Source organism: Dendronephthya gigantea, unplaced genomic scaffold (genome assembly GCF_004324835.1).
Source record: "Dendronephthya gigantea isolate DGI-Jeju-01 unplaced genomic scaffold, DenGig_1.0 000034F, whole genome shotgun sequence".
NCBI lineage: Eukaryota > Metazoa > Cnidaria > Anthozoa > Malacalcyonacea > Nephtheidae > Dendronephthya > Dendronephthya gigantea.
In genome coordinates, this window is record NW_021163044.1 from 2,056,981 (window position 1) to 2,079,947 (window position 22,967).

The 22,967-nt window shown below is 36.9% G+C and overlaps 3 protein-coding genes and 1 pseudogene across 4 annotated transcripts; 2 read left to right on the forward strand and 2 right to left on the reverse strand.

The window, feature by feature from the left end:
* Nucleotides 1–169: 169 nt before the first annotated feature.
* Nucleotides 170–1,263, reverse strand: LOC114525326 (annotated as a pseudogene).
* Nucleotides 1,264–2,065: 802 nt separating this feature from the next.
* Nucleotides 2,066–7,234, reverse strand: LOC114525327 (delta-like protein 4). Of its 2 annotated transcripts, XM_028546584.1 has the most exons (8): nt 6,962–7,234; nt 5,510–5,554; nt 4,346–4,557; nt 3,843–3,963; nt 3,495–3,614; nt 3,119–3,235; nt 2,429–2,539; nt 2,066–2,321 (listed from the first exon to the last, which is right to left on the reverse strand). In XM_028546584.1, the coding sequence occupies exons 3-8, from the start codon at nt 4,493–4,495 to the stop codon at nt 2,305–2,307; spliced, it is 636 nt and encodes a 211-aa protein (XP_028402385.1). In that variant the 5' UTR covers nt 4,496–4,557; nt 5,510–5,554; nt 6,962–7,234; the 3' UTR covers nt 2,066–2,304. The 2 variants fall into 2 exon arrangements, with proteins under 2 accessions (XP_028402385.1, XP_028402384.1); XM_028546583.1 differs by lacking the exon at nt 6,962–7,234 and having other exon boundaries at nt 5,510–5,661.
* On the forward strand, nt 6,116–8,746 carry LOC114525329 (probable low affinity copper uptake protein 2). Its single transcript, XM_028546587.1, has 2 exons — nt 6,116–6,863; nt 8,011–8,746. The coding sequence occupies exons 1-2, from the start codon at nt 6,377–6,379 to the stop codon at nt 8,067–8,069; spliced, it is 546 nt and encodes a 181-aa protein (XP_028402388.1). The 5' UTR covers nt 6,116–6,376; the 3' UTR covers nt 8,070–8,746.
* Nucleotides 8,747–11,398: 2,652 nt separating this feature from the next.
* Nucleotides 11,399–16,569, forward strand: LOC114525328 (phospholipase A2, minor isoenzyme-like). The gene is made up of 7 exons (XM_028546586.1): nt 11,399–12,328; nt 12,630–12,774; nt 13,617–13,723; nt 14,270–15,121; nt 15,276–15,353; nt 16,076–16,217; nt 16,477–16,569. Exons 1-4 carry the CDS (start codon nt 12,244–12,246, stop codon nt 14,395–14,397), a joined length of 465 nt encoding a protein of 154 aa, XP_028402387.1. The 5' UTR covers nt 11,399–12,243; the 3' UTR covers nt 14,398–15,121; nt 15,276–15,353; nt 16,076–16,217; nt 16,477–16,569.
* Nucleotides 16,570–22,967: the final 6,398 nt, after the last annotated feature.

Consider the following 22,967-nt stretch of genomic DNA (forward strand, 5'->3'; position numbering starts at 1 on the left):
AAAGTTCACGCATGAGTTTGCCGGTCTGTCAGCAAATATCATTCTTTCTATCTCAAGTGATTTTCATTTGGGACATTCAGGTTGAATCGCAAAATCTAAACAATCTAAAATCTAAACAACAAACGGCCATTTGTTTGAACAGTATTTTTTTATTCGGTGGCACTTTTATTAATAATTCTATCCAACAATAAATATACGAGAATACTCTTGATAAATACTTCTGTAATAAATAGGCCCATATAATACAATTAATTAAATCTTAGGGTCTTTAAGACCAACTAAATCTACACTTTTGTCCCACAACTTTTTTGCCACGCCCGCATCACGTGCGTGTGGCTCAAGATGTTGAACGTTGTAGTTTGAGAAGTACGCCCCAGTCTTCTCTGCAACAGTATCCGCCACGGCTAGGTAGACGATCGACGTTGCCGCATCTTCCGCAGATTTCCACATGAGCCACGTTACAGGCGACATGAGGTACCACATGCCGGGAAATCTGAAGATGGTATTCCGGTAATGGTTTGTTGCGACCGTCCCAGGATGCACTGCGTTCACCACTACTTTTGAATCGACCAATCGCCTGCTCAGTTCTTGAGTGAATAACACCACGGCCAACTTGCTTTGGTAGTAAGCTTTCCAAGGGTCGTAACTTTTGATGCTGTACAAATCATCAAAATTGATCTGCCCTAATTTGTGTAAATACGATGTCACGTTGATTATTTTTCCCTGTGACTTCTGGAGGAGTTTCACCAAGAGATTTGTAAGTAGGAAATGCCCTAAATAATTTACGGCCAATTGCATTTCACACCCGTCTTCTGTTCTTTGTAAAGGACATGCCATCACACCCGCATTATTAATGAGAACATCTAGTCTCGATTCGTTTGTCAAAATGGCTCGACAAAATTCCCTTACGGAACCCAAAGATGCAAGATCCAAATGCCTAAAAACTACATTTTTATTCCCAGATATTTTCTGTATCCTCATCGCTGCTTTTTGTCCTCTCGTCTTGTCTCTACAAGCCAATATAACCTTGGCATTTCTGTTCGCGAAATCGATAGCTGTTGCATAGCCTATACCTGAATTTGATCCGGTAATTACAACAACTTTACCACTTAGTTTTTTCTTATATCGACGACGTCTTGTCGCTGTAAACTTTTTAGCAAGAACAATCACTATGATAATAATAACAATCCATTTTAGAGTGGAAAGATTTGACAGAAGATTCTTTAAACTCCCTGGGTTGTCCGCCATTTTTACTTTTGTTGTTACCGGGCAAAAGTACCCCAGACACTACCGGGGTTTTGTCACTGGGCTATTTGTTCTTCCATTCTATCGATAGGAATAATATTTTAATAAATGATATTTTAAATTAATTCACTCTTCGTTTACACGCCATATCTCGCTCGTCACGACATCTTCGTTTTTTAGTCTTTTAGAATTGACCCTTACAATCCCTTTTCCTCTGAAGGCAAGCGTTTGCATCTTAAAAAGGTATACAAGAAATTCAAATTCCACCCATACCCGTGGACCAGAACTGGGGTATATTAACCTCTCTATTCAAAATTAATTCCGTTTAAAGCTAAACAATTCCGTATTATTTATTGAACAAGTCAACAAAGTGTCAAAGTGGTATACCGTAGCAAAAAGTCAATCAACTTACTTATTTAACAACATGCATTGTGCATACGACATACTAGTTTATATTCGAATGTGTGTGAATGCGTTCACTTGTGCTCAGTAAATTAATATAATGATAATTACTTTTCTGGTGCTGGTGAGTCGTAATGTTTCAAACAGCTAAACTAAAATATTAGAAAAGACAGCAGTGTTGTAGTGACAGCAATTTGAGGCGAAGTTCGTGAGTAGCAGATGATAACACATATCACATCAACTATATAATATTATTATATACACAAGCGCCAGATATGAGGTATGCTGCAATTTCATTGGTTGGCTACTAGACAGATATTATCTAATATCTGTCTAGTAGAGAAAGTAAACAAAATGGCTGAAAGATTTGGGGAGTTGAGTGAAATAGAAATCCAAGCTTTAGTTGATAATAGCACACCAACTGAAATGCACCGAAAGGGCGACAAAGTTTGTGTATATCATAAAACAGTTATTCTGCTCACTCTCGTCGTATATGGCCGATAGCCAACTTGGCTATCAGCTCATATACGACTCGAGTTCGCAGAATAACTGTTAATTATTTTAAATATCGTACAGTGTTCTATCGTACAGCAAATCATGCTCTGCAACTGAAATGTCTCTTGAGTGTTCCTTGAAACTTGTCAAATTCCCATTGCTTTACCAACTTAATAGATCTAAAAAGTGAATTCATTTAGTTGGTTATTGGTATGAAATACCTGCAGGGATTAATGATAGGTAGAAACTCATGATAGAAACTCATGCAGATGCATGTCGCTCATACTTTTTTCACAGTGGTCTCCCCAGCGACCAGTAGTACAATGACAATGGAAAAATGGATGGCCGCTTTGTGTATGGCATGTCCCACCATGTTGACAGGGATTGCCGTTGCATCCTGGTAAGATAAATGACATAAATCTATTAGATAACTTTCATGCCATGCAGGACGGTATCCATACTGTGAAGAGGGCTGCTTCTGTCTACGATTCTGCACTCTCAATACTGAAATGTTTAGGTTGTTTTAGGACAAGTCATGGTAGCAAAAGGGATCCCAAGCTATTATGTAATTACCATGGCTCTTGATATTTTTTATCATTATTTTACTATTTCGCAAAGGAGCTAAGGGCTAAGGCTATCTATTCGACTGGAATTTCTTAGCACGGATTTATATTTTTGCTAGTGAGATCCGGCATTTCTACTATTGAACAACTGACTTTTCTGTTTCACGCTAAACCTTCAAAGATATAGCGAACTTTCTTCCAGGTGGTCAGATTATATACCGGCGCACTGGTTTACCAAAAGTTATTCGGCGTGTCTTGGAAGGTTGTTTCTAAAATCTTTCCAAGTTCAGGTCCCCAAACGACACACTGCCATCCATAAATACATAGATGCATGGCAAAAGACATCAGGTTAAAATGTTACCCTATAGGGTAAGCGCTAATCGGGCTGTGAATAACAGACCCAGAAGACCTACGTGTGTTTGATGCACATGTACTTCCCGCGAACGGCCATGGACACCCGCAGTTATAATATGGAGAATGGGATTGGGTGTTACAATGGCCTCCATTATGACATGGGTTATTGTGACATCCTAGAGTGGAAAATAAAAAATGCATTGATCAAAAATACTCAGCGATTGAATGTAACATCTGGCGCGACCTTTCAAAGAAATTTGTAAGGGGGATCGGGAGAAAACTTAGGAAGCCTCTTCTCTAGGAACATTCTTTACAGCCGTGGGTTGAAACCCAAATAAAACTGACCGCAATCCTTTTTAGGAAATTATTTGAAAATGACTGTTCAAACAGTCCTAGCCGCGCACTTTAAAAAATGAAGACAATTTCTATACTTACTGATGTTCGTCTCACAATTAGTGCCAGTGAATGGATATGGGCAGGAACAAGTATAAAACGGTGCCGCTGCATTCGGGGAGCATGTTCCTGAGTTTCGGCAAGGCACGGTCTTCTCGCATTCTAAAGAAATGAAAATCAGGGCAGGTTCATTCTCGTGTATCATTCTTTATAGTTAACAACCCCACGAGTTTTCGAGCAATGTTAATTAAAGTTAATTATTTAAGAGCGGGGGGGGGATCACATCCCGTGTAACACCCTGTGCAGCCCCCCCCCCGTGAAACCCCCCGTATAACCCCAGTATAGCAATTTAGTGTCGACATGTTTGTAATCCATGCTAGTTTTACCTACTTGTGTTTATTTCGCATCGATCTCCATGGAAATACGATGGTAAACACTTGCAAAAGTAGTACGGCGGAGTGCACGTGTCTGTGCACGTGGAGCCATGCTCACACACATTTGTCAAACATACCTGTTACAAAAAAGAGAGAATTCTCAGTGAAACACTCCACTGTCGGTCGCACACAAAGATTGACAGTTTTTGAACGCTCCAAATTATTGTCCGCTGTTGGCACAACCGGTTTATCGTACTACAACGAACCCTCGAAACTTTTACTCTTATATAGGCCCGGTTTCGCCAGAAGTCAGTCATTAGCTACGGTTTCAATTGCATTTGAAGCGACCAAAATGCGACGTATAAACTAGGCCTTACGCCTAGTAGGTCAAACATCACTCTTTTCATGTACCGAGCCTAAATATTTAAAGAGCCCATCACTCTTTTCATGTTTGAGCTCATTTGCATTAGGTGCGATGCATGAGAAGAGCGACGTTTGACCTAGCCCTCAGTTCATTACCGTTGCTACGCGGATTGTCTTGATAAGAGTGACCGACGTGCTGTCTGCTGATTTGGCGCCATTCACCTCATTGCTGAGCAAGCAGTTCCCTTCTGACTTCGACGTTAGAAACACGACAGATTGGCAACCCTGGTGTCCTAAGCACTGCATTGAGCAAAGTCCCACGTTAGGCGATGCCAACACTTTAAGTGCATTTATATCTGGCAGTCCGTCTGCGGAAAAGGGAAGGAAAAAACATATGTAAGTTGAATTAGCGACTTAGCCTTAGGTTGCATGTAAACTACAAGTTTGCTGTAAAGTTGATTACGATATTCAGTGTCCGTAAGATATTTATGTTTAGATTTTCGTGCTGAACACAACTATGCTATGCCAAGGTTAAATTGGCCTATAGATTTTAATATTTTTTGGCCGACTTAAGGGTGCCCAGACTAGGCTCTAGACCTAAACACGGCTCTCGACTTATTTTCGTTAGCTAAATCTGCAGTTAATCTGGGCGGCTCATAAGCGTTTACTAACAGGCCGTTATATTAATTATTAATCATAACGCTTTGGTTGTAAATAAAAATACAAAAACATTAAAGCCGCCGGCCTCTAAGATTAAAAACCGCCAAATTATCTATCTCCTGATAAGAATTTTATTGAGACACTTTTATCGGGCGTGTTTCCCTTCAAGTCATTCTTTTTCCCGCGTGAAACTTATTTTGTGAACGCGCATTTTTCTCCAGGACGGGTATTCAAATTGAAAGTCGGTGTTTTTAAATATTTAGCAACAATGTTTGTCATTCACAAGGAAAGGCAATAGTATCGGATTAAACTTAGGTTACTTATGTATTAGGTATTAATCGTACACTACAATGATCACTAATGAGTAATGAGTTCTGAAAAAGATTTTTTCTTGATGGAAACGTCCGACCCTTGATTCATCATCATCAGCATCTTTATTAGTAAAATCATAGTTAATGGTAAAAACTGAGTACACAGCATCACACAAACTATCAAATAATAAATATATGAACACATTTACAATAATACAATCTTATAAAATAGTTTAAATCATCAGTAAGTTTAAAAATTTACAACATGTTTTCCTATGTTTGTCAATAAATTACTTAGTGCGCAATCGTTACGTAGAATCAATTTTTAAACAAAATGTAACATATATACCTTGGGCAACCTTGGAAAACTTCTGTTCTTTATGGCAATCAAGATCTATCGATAGGCAAGTTAGCAATAAGTTGGCAAGAGCCAGGAAGACAGGAGCAATTAAACGCTTTCTTATCAACATGACGACTGTAATGGAATGCGGGGATAACTGATGTAAGCTCGTCACGCAAATCTGATTTAAAAGGCATTGATTTAAGTGCTGCGGTTAAATTTGTTTTCACTACAGGTTTGTGCGATTCTCTTTAAACAGGTAAAAGTTTTAGTTATATTTTTGGCTTTACGGCTACAAATTTTAAGACTAATGTTTCCGAGAATCATTGAGGATTGGTGATGAGCTAAAAGCATATGAAATATACTACCCGCTAATAAAATACCCGTGCAACTTACGTTTAGAAGTAGTAGAAGAAAGCTTATGAATAATTGATTTGTGCCGAAAGAGCAAAATAATCCAGTTAACCGCAAACACGTGACTAAGACAGGTTGGAACAGCGCCTCATTTTCATGCCGAATACATATGGGTTTTTTTTAGAAATATATAGAAATTACTGAGGGTAATTTAGAGTGAAATTTGGACCTATATGATGCAAATTTAGTGTGCACAGACGTTGCATTTCTTATACGATAGATGGAAAAGATAAAAAGTTAGCGTTCCTGGTTTTCATATAGCTCAGTGAACTTGCATATTCACATTTCATCAAAGTGGTAACACAAGCAGTTTTTTGGCTCAAATTAAAATCCATTCTACGAAAAAAAGATGACAATCACGAGACACGAGATCACGAGATTGTAACAGTGTAACAAACATTAATTGTTGTAAAGTCTGATACGGTAGTTTGTAGTTTTATTTTGTGCGTGCAAACCTTTGCCATGCAGCACCATTTCTACTTTTCATCTCATGTATTGCTTCTATTCAAAGAATGGCAAATAGATAATTCAGGTATTTTGTTCGCCGCCTGTGTTGGCGTATTCGTGTTTACATTCCTCTATGGAATTGCGAGTTTCTATCAAGGACGCTTCGTCAATAGCCAAGGAAAACGTTCATCGGTCATCCAAAACAATCAATCCCGCGATGGTCAGAGGTATGGTACTTTTAGTCGTGATTGCGTTGCTGAGGTACCATCCAGCGAGGAACCTGAGGTTACACTTCGTATGCGCATGGGAGTCGCACTGACGGCAAGATACATTTTGAGTAGTTTATCATTCCCGTTGTTATTGGCCGCGAATTATTTTATTATGCTTGCGGTAATGACCTATAATGCATGGTTGTTGATTGCTGTTTGTTTGGCAAGTGGTTTGACCTACTTTATGCTGTATCCAAATCAGGACATTCCTGTGTGCGCACCGCAAAATGATGGTAAGTAAGCAATTTGTAAAATTAGTATATCAATACAAAAACCTGGTTCCCACGAGTGAAATAAGCATATTAAAGCAGAGATACAAAATTAAATGTACCTTTTCCTTAAGGGGTCAAAATCACGAAGCCAACTTTCATGCCTTTTTCAAATGTCTTTTGTTCCAGCTTCGCTTATATGCTTCAAGTGTTGTGCTTATTATGCTTGTGCTTTTATGTCGATGCTTATTTGCACGCTTCGTCGCATTTCTTTCTTTTGCCTTTTGTCTTATGCTTGTGCATATTTCACTCATGTGAACCAGGCTAAGGTCTAGTGCAAATAAAGAACAGTTGCAATAGATTAGTGTTGATACAGTAGTGATATCATTTCATTTGACATGTTGATTGTCATAGAAGATTGTCTGAGAAACTTCCTGTTTGCAGTTTGCTGGCATGCTTGTTCTAGTTTGGTCAACTGCAGTCTGTGAAATGAAATGCAATTTATCAATTCAAACACCCAGAATAATGATCATTTCTAAGTTATGATTTTTCGCAATGTTCTATCAACTCTTCCTTTGTCCAAAGTACAATGATGTAGTAGAGGCAGATTGACGACTTGTTTGCATTGGAAACTGATTTAGAATTTATTTATCTGTCTCAATCAAATATGTTACAGCTAATTTCCAATGACAAGCATATGTTTTGTAGAATAGCCACCACACAAAATTGTAATAAATTGATTGACTAGCTGAATAGCTCATGAATGCATGTTTTGCCTTTTGTCAACCTGCCTTCAGTACCTTACAAGCGTGACAAAAATTGTGGATTGAAGAGAGGGAGTTACAATGAGGTTAAGACTCCCACCTGGTTCCTTAATTACAGATAATTCTTCACACCCAGGGCCATAGCTAGAAGCTTAATTAGGAGGGTATACATACATTTGTCTTATGCCTGACTGATTTCTTTTGTACACTATTGTTCCTATGATTAGATGTTTAAATATGAATATATGAATATACACACACCCCTAGCTCCCTAATTAAGCAGTCTAGCTAAACAGACCTGTTCACACCAAATAAGCCATATTTAGTTGTCTCTCAGCTAAATGGTTCCATAGGTTTGAATTTCTTGTCATTTTTTGTGTTAAAATAGTCGGTTTTCGTTAATATAGGCACCCTAACGCCACTTATGTCCAGTGATGAATCTCTGACAGTAAAACAACATAACTGAAAGAGTGAAAGTACAGATCACACAGTGGTTGTTTGATAACTATAGTTTGGATACTGTGGAAGCACCACCATACTATTATCATGGAAATGACACAGATTATACAAAATGCAACTTAAAAGAGCTAAAGTTTATTTTTAAATCATCAAGGTGATTATGTTCATCAATATTGAAAATTTTGGTACAAGTAACAAGTGCATAATGAAGTATGGTAACAATATTATCTATCACAACTTAATAAGTCTGCATAAGTGACTTCAAATCAAAGTTGTATCAGTATGATCCAGACATTTATATACAAAAACTATAATGTTATACACTTAATGTATGCCTCCAAGGAAAATAGTGAGTTTGTTTTCCACGATAAAACGCACGATTTACCATACAGGAAAAATACATTAAGTGTTTTGTTATTCAGAAGAAAAAATAGATATATTCATACAGTAATTCAACTTCAAGAACGTACTTTTCATTTAGTAACAAATTTAAACAATCACGGAGCCTGCTAAAATGTTCATAAAAGTTTCTGGAATTTTTCACTTGTATTCCAAGCGGGAAACGTCGCATTTATCCCAAGACATGTGACCACGAATCGACCAATCACAATTATTATAAGCGCTAGCTAATAAATACGACCATGGTCGTATCATGGTCGTATTGGGCGGAAAATGACGAATACGACCGTGGTCGTATCATGGTCGTATTGGGCGGAAAATGACGAATACGACCGTGGTCGTATTGGCCGGAAAATGACGAATACGACCATGGTCGTATCATGGTCGTATTGGCCGGAATATGACGAATATGACCATGGTCGTATCATGGTCGTATTGGCCGGAAAATGACGAATACGACCATGGTCGTATCATGGTCGTATTGGTCGGAAAATGACGAATGGTCGTATCATGGTCGTATTGGCCGGAAAATGACGAAAACGACCATGGTCGTATCATGGTCGTATTGGCCGGAATATGACGAATATGACCATGGTCGTATCATGGTCGTATTGGCCGGAAAATGACGAATACGACCATGGTCGTATCATGGTCGTATTGGCCGGAAAATGACGAATACGACCATGGTCGTATCATGGTCGTATTAGCTGGAAAATGACGAATACGACCATGGTCGTATTGGCCGTAAAATGGCGAATACGACCATGGTCGTATTGGCCGGAAAATGACGAATACGACCATGGTCGTATCATTGTCGTATTGACCGGAAAATGTCGAATACGACCATGGTCGTATCATGGTCGTATTAGCCGGAAAATGACGAATACGACCATGGTTGTATTGACCGGAAAATAAAGAATACGACGGTAGCTATATAACAAACTGTTTTACGGTTTTACCTGCCATTACTGCTAGGAATTGAATGGAGATTTATAAACGGTTAAATAAATAAAATGTAAAAACTCCGAACCAGCGAGTATTACTGTAAACAGTATGCATGGTTATACCAGTAATATTTGTAACACATTTACATTTTGCACACTATAAAAGCACTATAACAGTGACATTGGACAATTGGGACAATGGATTGGGTCTCGTACACGCCTGAAATCTAAAACTTTATTCCTAAAAGAGGAGGAGAAAGCCCTATTGCCTGAAACTTCCAATCTTTTCCTAGCGTAAATCTGTTTTAAACCGTCACAGCCTTGACAAACCTTGTCAACATCTTGGCTATACACTACTATTATAAGGCAAAACTGAAAACTTGAATGACTATCGCATGCCCACACTGTTATTTTCAGGGAGTTATTTTAACTCTCCCATTATCCTTTTTTAATGGAGTTAAAAATTTAACTATAGTTTTGGAGTAAAAATAACTCTCTTTGAGGGGTTAATAATTTTTAGACCTTATTAACTATGCAGAATTAACTCCTTTTGGGGGAGTTAAGCAATCTAACCCTCTTTTATGAGTTATTTTGACTCACCTATTACCCTTTTTTGGGGGTGATAAAAATTCAACTCTCTTTTTGGAGTTTAATAAAATTCAAAATGGCGTGCACAAGAGGAGCGGGTTAATAGTTTATTATAAATTTTAGTCTTATAAACGTGAATTGATTTAACTCTGGAGTGAAAAAGGCGGAAAAGGCTTGTAAAAATTACGAATGTTTGTGCCATTAATATAATTTGACTTCTTAACCCTATATTTTAACTCATATCGCTTTCTTCATCCCGATGTATAAAGTTTCTTCCTACGGCATTTAACTTTTAAGTTCAAGTTTATAGGCTGTTTTGTTTCATCTGTATACCAAAGCCATTCCCCCATAAAATAGGGAAAATGGCAGGGCTGACGATGATCTATTGATTATATATGTTATTTCTGGCTGTAGGTCGTTATTTCCGTTTTCAGACCGTCGGCACGTTTTTTGTGTCCGGGCCGAAGCTGCCGGTAAAATAATGTGTTTATTTTTAACCTTTGCCGTAGGCCAAGGGAAGTTTTCGAGACCGAGAGGACAGATTTTTGCCTCCGGGCTGAAGCTGCGGTATATAACGTGTTTATTTTTTTACCTTTACATTATTGACTTCATGAAACACAAAAAAAACAAAAAAATTAGCAAATAACTATATAAAAACTATAATTTCTGCAATCTACAAGGCTACAAGCCATTTCAGAATTTTAATACGTCAACAACTCCTTAAAAGGATATCCTAGTCAAGAAACAGCCAATGAAATGGCAGATATTGTTACCATAGCAACTAAATCACGGCAAATTCGGGCAAATCGACTAGAAAAACAACGTAAAATGCAGCGAAAAAGGAGTAAAAAATCCAAACTAAGATGTTTTCGGGTATGTTTTTTATTTCTAACATACTTTTAGCCTTTTCCGGAAAGGTTTTTACACATTTCAGCCTTACGTTGCTTTGGTTTGGCCGTTTTATTCACATTTCACACCGGGCCGGATGCATTTCAAGCGGGCCGGATGCAAAAATCAATATTAAATAGGTCATTTTATCACTTTAAAATTTACAGTAATCAAAGTCTTTCAGAAGTAATTCATAATTTAGGGTATAGGAAGAGTATTATTGAGGTTAAAAGCAACAACTGATGTTAGAATTATTTAAAAGTGGGCTATGAAAAGGTGATCCTTTCAGACAATTAATATAGCAATTCAGAGCTTTTGTATTGATCTGTCTTTTCAAATATACAACTCACAATATTATACAAATGCATGTGAATTGATAATAAGAAATTTTGTGAGATAAATTTACCAATATGACACTACGAGAACCTTTGGCTTTAATGTTTTTAGTTTAATAATCCAATACACAAACAATATTTGCATCAGAACTCTGAAAGTAGAAATAATATAACTCCGATAGTGGAGTTAACACTGCTTAACTCCTTTTTAAGAGTTACATTTTAACCCCTAAATGATAGTTATTCTGACTGCAAAAACGGAGTTAATATTTTACTCCAAATCTGGAGTTACTTTTAACTCCAAAAAGTGAGTTGTTCTGTACCTTTTTCCGTAACTCCTATTTTAGGAGTTAAAATAACTCCCTCAAAATAACAGTGCATGGGTTGAGAATTTAGTTGTATATTAGTGACTTATTGTCCAAATATAACAGTCACATAACTCAATATTATTGGTGAAAAGATATTAATATTGGAATATTAAAGGTTTTGTTATATAACTGTAAATGAACCAAAGTATATATATTTAATGTTATCATGCACCCACGAATACTTAGTTTGTGTTTGTTGAAATGATTAAAATGGTCAATGAGCATGGGTAAGACTCAGTCGCGAAGTATACTTGTAAGAAATAAAGCATGAACATTTAAATGCAGAGACATTCATTGTCGTAATACGGAAAAACATGCAACCTGATCTGATGAAGTGAAGCAAGAGTATTCATGTTAAAGACCTGCGATGTTTATTGAATTTAAGCAAGGTCGACTCGGGGTCGAATTTAAGTATTTTCATTTTCCGATCGAGCTGAAACGGAAGATTAACGCTATGATTAACGGTGAGATAGTTGTGTCTCGTGACGGCAAACAGTCGTTTTTATATGAACATATATTGACATGATTGCTGTAAAGTGTCTCATTCCAATGATTCCATAACAGGAGGCGAACACTTAGACAGTGCACTAGAATTGGTCGATCTTTTTTTCTTAACAAATATACGCTTTACTTCAACTCAGTTTATCGTAAGTTCGAGAATGGGTAGAGAAACGCTTCATTCTACGAATTTTCAAATGTTTTTTATCATTGTGTCCTTGGTGATGTTCACTTGCTCCGATACTGGTAAGTGTTTGTTTTTTACCGTTTCAGTGCAAGCATATTCAGCGAATACTTTTGTCTGTCCGCCTCTTATCAATAATATGTTATTCTCCTTTATTCAAGGCGCTAAAAAGCGGTGACTTTATAATTTGCCTATATACACATGCATGAGTCGACGAACAGTTCTCCTTTGCGTCCAAAAATGTGCTCTTTTCAGTCTTTTATGTATGCTTAATGTAAGAGTTTATATTACTGATTTGGTTGACGCATTCCTTTGTACCAAATCAAATGTTTAAATTTTTTCTTTACGTCATATATGTTGTAGTACAATCCAGCCGAAGTCGAAGGAGCGTAGTGAATTTTGGCCGTATGGTTAGGTGTGCCACCGGGCGAGATCCGTTTGATTTCGTGAATTATGGTTGTCACTGCGGTCTGGGAGGTCGAGGCAAAACCCTTGATGATATTGACAGGTGCCGTTATATATCTAGAAAACAACAATAGCTCCGCGAAAAAAGTTGTGCAACATTTATGTGTAGCTATGCAACATACAATTTGGAAAAAAAACACGGGTTACATCTTGTTTGTTGAGACTATAATGCCTGGCTTAACGACTTACTTGAATACAGCCGGCATATGACCGAACATATCAGACCCTAAACCCACCATTACAATGTGTTGCAATGGGCAAGAGGAATGTGGAATTATCATAACAATATTTAGCACAATTATACCTATATATTTGAGGGGATATTAAGAATTTAATTGAGTGCATGTTGTTGGCAACAGCAGCGAGCATATGATGGATAACTGATTTAGCCTAGCTAAGGCAATGGGGAAATACTGTAACATTTAAGAAATAGAAAACATTTTCCGTGTTTCTATACAGTTATAGAAACACGCGTGGGAGTTTGGGAGAACGAGAAATAATCAGTGGGAAAACGAGCCCGTAGGGCGAGTTTTTCCACGTTATTTCGAGTTCTCTTAAACTCCCACAAGTGTTTCTATAACTGTATAGAAACACAGGAAAAACGTTTTCTATTTCTTTTATAATATAACTCAATAAAAAGATTTTGTACAAATATTATGATTCGATTAAATTACAAATTCTCATTACATCGCTTCGCTTGTCAAGTTCGGCGGGAAAATTCCCGTGTTTCTATACAGTTATAGAAACACGCTTCTCGACCAATCAGCGCGCGCGTACTATAAATGTTATATTATAATAGTCAATAAGACATGCTTCGACGTACTGTGACTGTGAACAAGAAACACATTGTTTCATAGATGTGATCAATACATTTCAACATTTCAGATGCTGTCACAGTCACGACAGATGTTATCGACGACTTCGCTCGAAAGGAATTTGTAATATATTTCAAATATACTTGAAGTCTTATCGCCACTCTTGTTACAAATGCAGTAAGTACACGTGCTTGGTTGTTTGTATGCATTCTGCTTGTTCTTGGCAATTTGTGCCCTAGTATTTCGTTACGATCGTATAGACCCATTATTGGCATGGCACGACAAAAATTGGTACCCGTGCACAATTTTGTTAGTGCTCAGGCACTACATACAAAGGCACTGTAATACTGAGCTTGAGCTAGTGCCTTGCACTAGAGGTGTGGCACAAAATGTCATAAAGTCCACTCATGAACGATGAAATTTAATGATCTGACCCGTGTGAAGATTATTGTCATCATTGGAAAGAGAATGTGAAATGACTTTTAAATTAAACATTTTTTCCAATCCTCTCCCAAACTTGGGATGTCACCGACTGAAAGCGAAAGCGTGACTCCCCGAAATATCTCGATTCGAAGTTTCCAAAACGGAAAACTCTGGTTCAACTATCATGACCAGAGTTATCAAATTGTAAATTGATGACGAGAATATACTTTTTTGTCACATTTATATATGTTCCTGACATATATGTTCAGGTGTAAATCATTCTGTATTTTACTTTTAAAGGCTCCAGAAATACTGGATGTTCAAAGGGACTTTGTATCTGTGATCGAAAGGCAGCAAAGTGCTTCAAGCGACACGTGAAGAAGTACAACAGGAGGATGAAACACGTTGAGAAGGACAGAATGTGTTAGATTCATCAGTGTTATCACAGACTTGACTGTCTTGACATTTGCATGAACAAATATGTGGGAAATCTTGTAGTCTGAGGTTTTATTGCCTATATGTCTATGATAGCACAGAATATACTTCACGTAAAGAAAATTAACTGGTATAGTCGTCTTAAAAATCAGAGTAGTTTTGAAGAGTGAATTTCAACGGCACAGTTGTAAAATATGCCTTAAAATGAACCCCATGCATGTATAGTATTTTGCCGAAGCCGGATGCTTCAGGTGCATCACCAAACATTTTTTGATATGAAAATATCCAACAATCTCTAAACTTTTGAAGAATCGTGCTTGAGAAAATCGTCCTTTAAATACGCCGAAATACTTCCCTATATATGGCTAGAAGGACCTGAACTGCGCGGCCTATTTTGAGAGGAAAATTATAGACGCGGTAAAGTTTGAAGAAAATTGTCCCTGACTAGTAAACAGTTGGTGTACACAGTCTCCAGGTGCGCAAACAGCTGATACCAATATTGCAATAGAGATGAAAAAAGGCTCCTATAAACCTTTCCGTATAAATTACATTGAGACAGCTGCGTCACGTAATCACTGAATCAACGGTCAAGTGATTGTGCCTCATTGTCGACGCTTCGAGATCTGTATGAACTGTGTTTCTAATTGTTCTCTTGCAAAAGTTTATTCGCGATCTATATACCGGTGCTCACCACAGTATTGACCCGACATCGTTGAGGTATGTCTTAGTAAGATCTAATTGTTTTCTTTAGGACAATTGGGAACGTTTCTAACAGGAACATTATTGTTGCTGCATGTGATGGTTTATATTTGGTCTCTTCGGTAAATATATAGTAAACTAACCACTAAATATTCTTCAATTTCAACTTTAGTGATTATGAGGATGTTCCTGGCGTTTCTTTTCATCGTATTTTCCCTCTCGAGTTCCTTAAGTTCAGGAGCTAAAACAGGTATATAAATACCGTGTGATCAAAATACAGTAAAAATATCTTACTTCACGATTATTAGAATTTCAATATGTTTTATTCCATGCATGCTTTACGACAAATTTGGTTTTTTGAGCTCAAAACGGAGGAGAAATATTTTCAGTCTGTTGGCGTTCTATGTGCTGATTATAACTGAGATTGATATATGGATAAAATTTTGGACTTTTATCTTTTTTCAGTGTTTAAATTTTAGTACGAGATTACATGGTTTTTGCGGCATTTTGCCAGAATCAATTATTAGCCAATTAAGAATTGTGGGTATAAAGGCCTGGTCGCTTGCCGTGAAAAAGCCTAATTGGTTTTGTGCTCGAATGATATATGAAAAACCAATGTTCACATTTTAATAATTGCATTTTAGATCTCGAGTCTGCTTGATGAAATGTTTAATTTTTAAATTAAAATTATATTAAAATGAAGAAATGAATTATTTGCAGTATGATTAAAAGTATAATTGCAAAAGTTGAAACTCAATTTCGGAGGAAATTATACAATTGCTCAGAAAACGAACTAACGAAGGCCTTGTGTACATCGTTACATCTCGTTTCCGGGGCTAATTTCCACTTCCCGTCCAAACAAACACAGAAATTTGCCTGGGCACGAGATTGCTGGTTGTACCTCTTTAACATGAGAATAAGGCGTAGAAATGTGATATCAATCAGCTCAACAAGACTTTCCTCTTTCTTAAGACGAAGGACGATACCGGAGAAGCTTACTCAATTTCGGACAAATGATATTTGCGGGAACAGGAAGGAGCCCTTTTGATTACAATGGATATGGTTGTCATTGTGGGAAAGGTGGTCATGGGAAAGCATTGGGATGAGTTGATAGGTATATAGTTTCTTGAAAAAGTCTTATTCCATTCAGATTTCATTGCTTAGGAATAAAGAATTGAGTTTTAAATTTTAAGATCTGTTCACACGATCCGATTTTGTTGGATTTCATACGTTGGAATTGAATGGGATGCGAGAAATTGGATCGTGTTATTATACATATTTAGGTTTTACAAAAATAAGTAGCCATATTATTAGTCATGTTATTCACTATCAGTTTGTCGTTTTGATAATTTATTTTGTTTTCCTGTGTTCAGGTGTTGTGAGACACACGACCGATGCTACAAAGAATTAAAAGATAGAAGAATATGCAGTGGTTGGGGAATTTATATTGTGCATTACAAAACCTCATCTCCCCTCGAGTGTGGTAAGAACACAGCCTACGTATCTTAAAAATTAAAGTATTTTTTCGACTGGTTGTACATAAACAACTAATATTTCCTATTTCTAGCGAAAACAAACACGGGATGTGGAAAAGGTTTGTGCGAATGCGATAGAGATGCTGTCCTCTGTTTCAAAGAGAAAAAATACAACAGGAAGTACAAGAACTACAACAAACTCAGGTGTTACTTCTGAGTTGACGAATAGCCATATTTGTGATGTATCTAAATAAAGATGGTCAATAAATATATAATAGCTGCAGTTTCAGTTTCTCGTATTCTTGTCTCAGAAAAACCGCATGCCTCAATGTGTATGGGCTCCTACGCTTGTTTTCTTCGCTTAGGGGAGAGGGGGGGCACACACCAAAACAGTGGGTAATTCAGTGATTTTCTCCGGGAGGAGAGGAGTATTCTCCCTTACTGTGCAACACTTACTGCTAATAATAATGTTGTAAGCCGTAAACAATGCTGGATACTTTTAGTAACTTCGGCTTGCGGTATTTGTTATTGTATTCTCGCGGCAGTGAGATTCATGTATAATTTATCATTAAAATTCCAGTGCAGACGAAATTCTGTTTTACAAAGTACACCATAACGGTAAGTCATAAAACCTTTCTATCAGTAACAATATTAATGCATTAGATTTCTTCACCTTTCTTTTCATCTGTTCCATTTCAGGCAAAATGAAGATTATCGTCTTTATCTTCATAATTTTAATTACACAGAACTGTTCTAACGCTGCTTACGCCACAGCAGGTATTGAAGACGATCGGTTTTTATTTGAGTGGGAAACAAATTCTTCGTAATTTCTGCTTTTTTCCGAGGATTAACGCCGGCATTTGCATCGACGAAATCTTTGCCACGATTTTATTACATACTAGTATTATATACTTAGTTTACTGTGAGAAAGAATCCAATCAACATCGATAGGGTTATCAGTGAGGAAAATGCTAACACTATATAAGCACGTATTACCATTCAAATGGGTCTATGCTGACATTAGGCTTATTCTTTCCTCACTTTTAAAGGGAGATTTAAAAGAGATTTACTGAGCTTTAACCACCTGATTCGCGTGATAACGAAACGAAATCCACTGGACTTCAATGGATATGGTTGTTATTGTGGGGCTGGTGGACATGGGCGCCCTGTGGATTTATTAGATAGGTACATATGTATCCTCCTGTTACCTTTTTCTAATCATTTAGCCTTGCTCGTGATTCTGACATCCAGCTATCATTTTATCTCTTTGTTCCTAAAGACTTTGGTTCAGTTCCTATTTCTGTTTATCAATGTTGGTGACGTATAGCCCAACTCGTTCCCTCGTTTCTCTAAAAGCTCCACAAGATATCTCAAAGGAAAATGCCGACTTTACTATTCCTTTATTTCTTTGGTTTACGTGCTAAGTATCCCACACTGGCATTTGTAAACGCCGGTACACAGGGCTAGTCCAGTGCAGTCGTTCCCTTCTTATCGATCAGCCCACCACCTCCTCTAATTCGCATTTCTAATTTCTAAATGCCTGAGCTGATTGCATCTCAGATTTGCCTCTCGCAAATATAGACCTCACTCCTTACTAGATGTTGCAAGAGTCATGACGAGTGTTATGGTAGATTAGGAGAAGGAGGAACATTCCAAAAAAAAGTGTGTGGATGGGGCATCTATTTCCGGTCCTACAAGCTGATAGGTTCACCTCCGACATGCCGTAAGTTTGTTTGATATTTGCCTTTATGCTTGTCAACTTGTTTTTATTGTGAAACTGTTAACCGAAAAGTGCTTTTATACAGTATATTCATTTATATTGTTCAACTCAAGGTTATGTAACTTGTGACGTCAAGCGCGGGAAGTCTGAGTTACACAAATTTTATTGGCTCGTATTGGCTCGTTAGTTTTATAGAGCCAATCAAACTTCGTGTTCCTGTAACATCAACTTCCGCGCTTCACCTCATTAGGAGAATCTTTATGAATAGACTAACTGTTATTTGCGTTTCCTTACTTATAGGAAAAGGAGGTTCAGCTTGCTCATATGGTCTCTGTAAATGTGACATATCGGCTGCATTTTGTTTTGCAAAACGTCCTTTTAATCCCAAGTATAAAAACTACAACAAGAAACGTTGTTAGTACGGGCACTATTATGGTACGACGGGTACGTCTGTTCTGTTCAAACGATCCTTTTTTTTCAGATCCAATTAACTTCTGACGTATGGAATGTAATCTGTTATTGATTAAGGAATACTGCGAGCCATTAAGAAGATTTGCTGCCCTTATGCATTACAAATCAACACATATAATCAAACATGCATCACAAATTAGTGAAATGGTTCGACTGAATTGAGTCGCGCGAACCACAGACTTTCAAGTGTTAATGTTCTAACGGTAAAAATTAAAATAAGATTTTACAGTTTATCTTTCCTTACATTAAGTACTAGAGACAATTCAGGTGGCCCAAGCAGATTTGTTAGGATTTCGTCTTCGTATTTATATAGAAATTGAAGCATTTTATACAATATTGAAATCTATGAACTCTTGAATTAAATGAATGATTGTGGATGTAATTGGTCCATTATCACTTTTCTCCCCTGAATGCACTGGATCTCATGGTAAATATATAAATTTTAGACTATTTTAAATAAACTTGGTAATAATATTAAAACCAGCTGGGGTTCCAGGTTTTTGATAACGCAAATAATAGAGTAACCTACTATTTTAAATGTTAGTATGCAAAGGTACCAGCATGTCATTGGTTTATTATGTTAGTAGAACTACAGTGGCAGAACTCATGTCTTCGAAATAAAATTCATGAAAGATTTAAGATGTAAATAGGCTGTTGACAGTTTCTAAGAGCCTTATGGACCATATTTGTTTTAAATTGCAGAATGTTTAAATTGGAGGGGCTATCTGTTACATTGTTGTAAATTTTTTTTGCAGTAAAGTACATTTTCTAAATTAAGTATTTCAATTAGTATAATCTGTTAGCATTCAACAATTTTTCATAGGGTTGTGCAATCACCCTCTCCCCTATTCTGCCACATCCTGCCCCCAGTAACACCAACTCTTTCCCCCTCTCTATCTATCGTCTTGTGGACCACTCATCCGCATGGTCTAACTCAACAAAAGTCAGTGTTGTTACTGGTGTTCCCGGCTTAAAATGGCCGTATTATTTTTTAAATGGACCACCATTGAAATTTGAAATGTATGTGAAAATGCTCTGTGTCTGGCTGATTAGAGTACCGAGTATAGCAGCAGTACCTAGAACAATTCATGCAAGAATGATAATGATCAATGACCTCCCACATTTTTTGGCTGCCAAAATGATTGCAAAAGTCAGCTTTGATTAACATTAATAGTTATTTATAGAAAATTAAAATTTCACTGGGGGGTTCTATTTAGGACTTTCACACACACTCTCTGATATGCTTATCTCTGATACCCCCCCCCCACACACACACACACACACACACACACACTCTAATATGCTTATGTCAAACACAAATGAACAGTTAGCTTTACCACGAAATTCTACTCTGTAGAAGACCAGTCCACTGCAAATATTGTATTGACTATTTTGGCATTTCCCAGGCGAGGATTACGTACGTCATTACGACCGTACCATGCAGAGAGCGAATGAATTAAGCCCTCGACAATCGACATGTTTCCCGATGCGAGCTTGCGACAATCAACCCACAATCAATGCAAAGAAAACTTTTGCAAGCATTTCTAATAAAGTGCAAATGATATAGAAATTATCGAAGTAACCATGGAGAGCTTTTTAATTTTTCTGTTTGAAAGCAATAGACCGACACAAATGCAGATAAATTCTAAATTCTGGTTACGATATATGTATACAAGAAAGAAAGGACAGTTTGGGAACCATCTGTTCTACATCCAAACTGTTTCAGGCTTTCACTGCTGCGTTCAATTTTGAAGAATGAATAATTAATATTCCAGTCGGTGTATGAGTGAGTGTGAGTGGCCTGATTGCATCGGCTGATTGCATAATCTTTGTGTACCCAAAGGCCAAGTGAAGTGCTCACGCTGTCTTCATTCCGTTGTACATTGGGGGCAAATGTTAGCCCACAGAATCGATCGAAATTCAAATTTATTTTAAACTACATCAAGTATCATTGACGTACAAGCTTTCTCGCTCGATTGGTGGTTGTTATAAATTTCTTATCAATTAAATTCACGGTATGTTAGACTGAGTATCGCCACTTGTTTGTTAATCATTGAACGTTAATTTTGCACATCACTTCATATTTGTGATCAAGTACGGCTATTATAAGTCATTTTAAATATATACATGCAAGAAATTTTAGGTATAGACATATGGGTGTATTTGTACGACATACACCAGGCGATATGGCGTCGAAGAAGGCCGAATTAAAACAAACGAGATGATTTTTATAGAACGAAGTAGTTACTTAGCTTACTGGTATTAAAACTAAGCGAAGCGGTGAATTCGTTGCAGCTGGATTCTGGGGTATTGGAATGAGTCTTCGCCGACGAAAACAAAACAAACACGTGTTAAATATACTTTCAAAATAGATCAGTTTCATCGCTGCCAAAATATCACGTGTCTTTAGAATCAGTAGTGTTTAACAACAATGATTTCATTTCTTTCATTAAACTTTTATAAACTGTCAGAATCATGGCCGGTTATGTAATCAACTAATATTAGTTACCAATCATGAGCGCATATAAGTCGCCGCATATTCAATACGTCTAAACTCTAGGTGTGCGAGGGTAATATATTTTCTCTTGTGTGAAACCTGTATTATGCAGATTTTTCAAAGAGCAAAAGTAAACAAAGTAAGTGTTCCACTATAAAAGAAAACGTTGTGCATACTCGGTATTTGTTGAATGCATGGTTAGATATAGTAATAATATAATTAGTTTCATATCTTAGATTGTAGTTTGTGTTTCTCTAGTTATTTAATGTGATTTAAAAGCTATACATACCTTACATATGCTAAAAGTACTAAATAGCTACCTTTAAAATATTTCATCTATTTCTTACACGCACGACTGTGCATATTATTGCAACAAAAATAATTAGAACTGTAATGCCGAAATTTCTTTGACAGGCTCACAAAATTTAGTCGAGATCATAATTATACGAGTGTCTGTAAACAGAAAGGTCCAAATTGGTAAAAATTACTCGATCAGCGCTTTTTCGCCGACTTTTTCCGTTCAAATATTTTGTTACATCATTGATGATGTAAGGAAAGGAGTATAGGATAACGTGTGGTCGCATTCACAATTTAGTTGGTACAAGTAGCTGACGCTGAGTTACTTAATTAAACAAAGTCTAGAAAACTTCTAGATAAAGACGAATTAAGTTAAGTTGCTGGTGGAAACTAAAACCCATGCTGTTAAGAGAGCATTTTTATCGAGTTCGTTGACACATGCATCTTGCTGGGAGAAAGACTCTGAAGCATTGAATCTATCGCTGCGAAGCAAAGTAGGAATATTTTGAAATATTTTTGCTATAGTTATTAATAACTAATTTTAGCTAAACTCTCAGAAATAGCAGATTTTGAATTACGCAGGTATGGCAAGAATAAATTTTGCTCTTCGTATCTGTTATATGAATGAACTAAATGTTGAGGACTTCTGTCCTCTGCTGGTTCACACTTCAGTGACATTTTTTAACAACTTTATTATACAATCAATATTACAACCTTTATCCTTTTCAATCTATAGCCAACACTAACTGCTACACCCAGTTTACATCAATTTTTATATACCTAATTAATTCCTTCAACATAATGTTCAATCTTATTTCGTATTAACTTTTGACATTGGACCATAGGTCCATAGATTGGACGACACCTAACATTCCACAGCACATGGCATTTACAGCACATAACATTGCACAGCACGTGACATTTACATCACAAACATTAACGCAACAGTTATATACATAATGATAAGATAGAATATCTAAATCACTTAGTTTATAACTTTTGGTTTCAACTTTACTAACCTAAAGTAATAACAGCCAGCATCTTTAGCTTTTCTTAAAGATACGTCCCTACCTGTGGCCTCTGTTGGCCTTCATTATCACTTGGTTTATAACTTTAGGTTTCAACTTTACTAACCTAAAGTATTATTAGCAACATCACTTAGCTTTTTTTAAAGTTATGTCCATGCGTCCATGCGCGTGATCTAAGTAATATACACTCCAGTTACTCCTCTCATTATCGAGATCATCACAGGCGATTTCTATATATCGCCCCCGTACGGACTGCAGGCTACTTCGGTATTCGAGTGATGTTACTTTATTATTTGTCCATAGTTTGTACGCACTGAATTTAGGATAACATCAGCCCATTCCATTTATAAGAATTGAAGACAAGAATCTTCTCGAG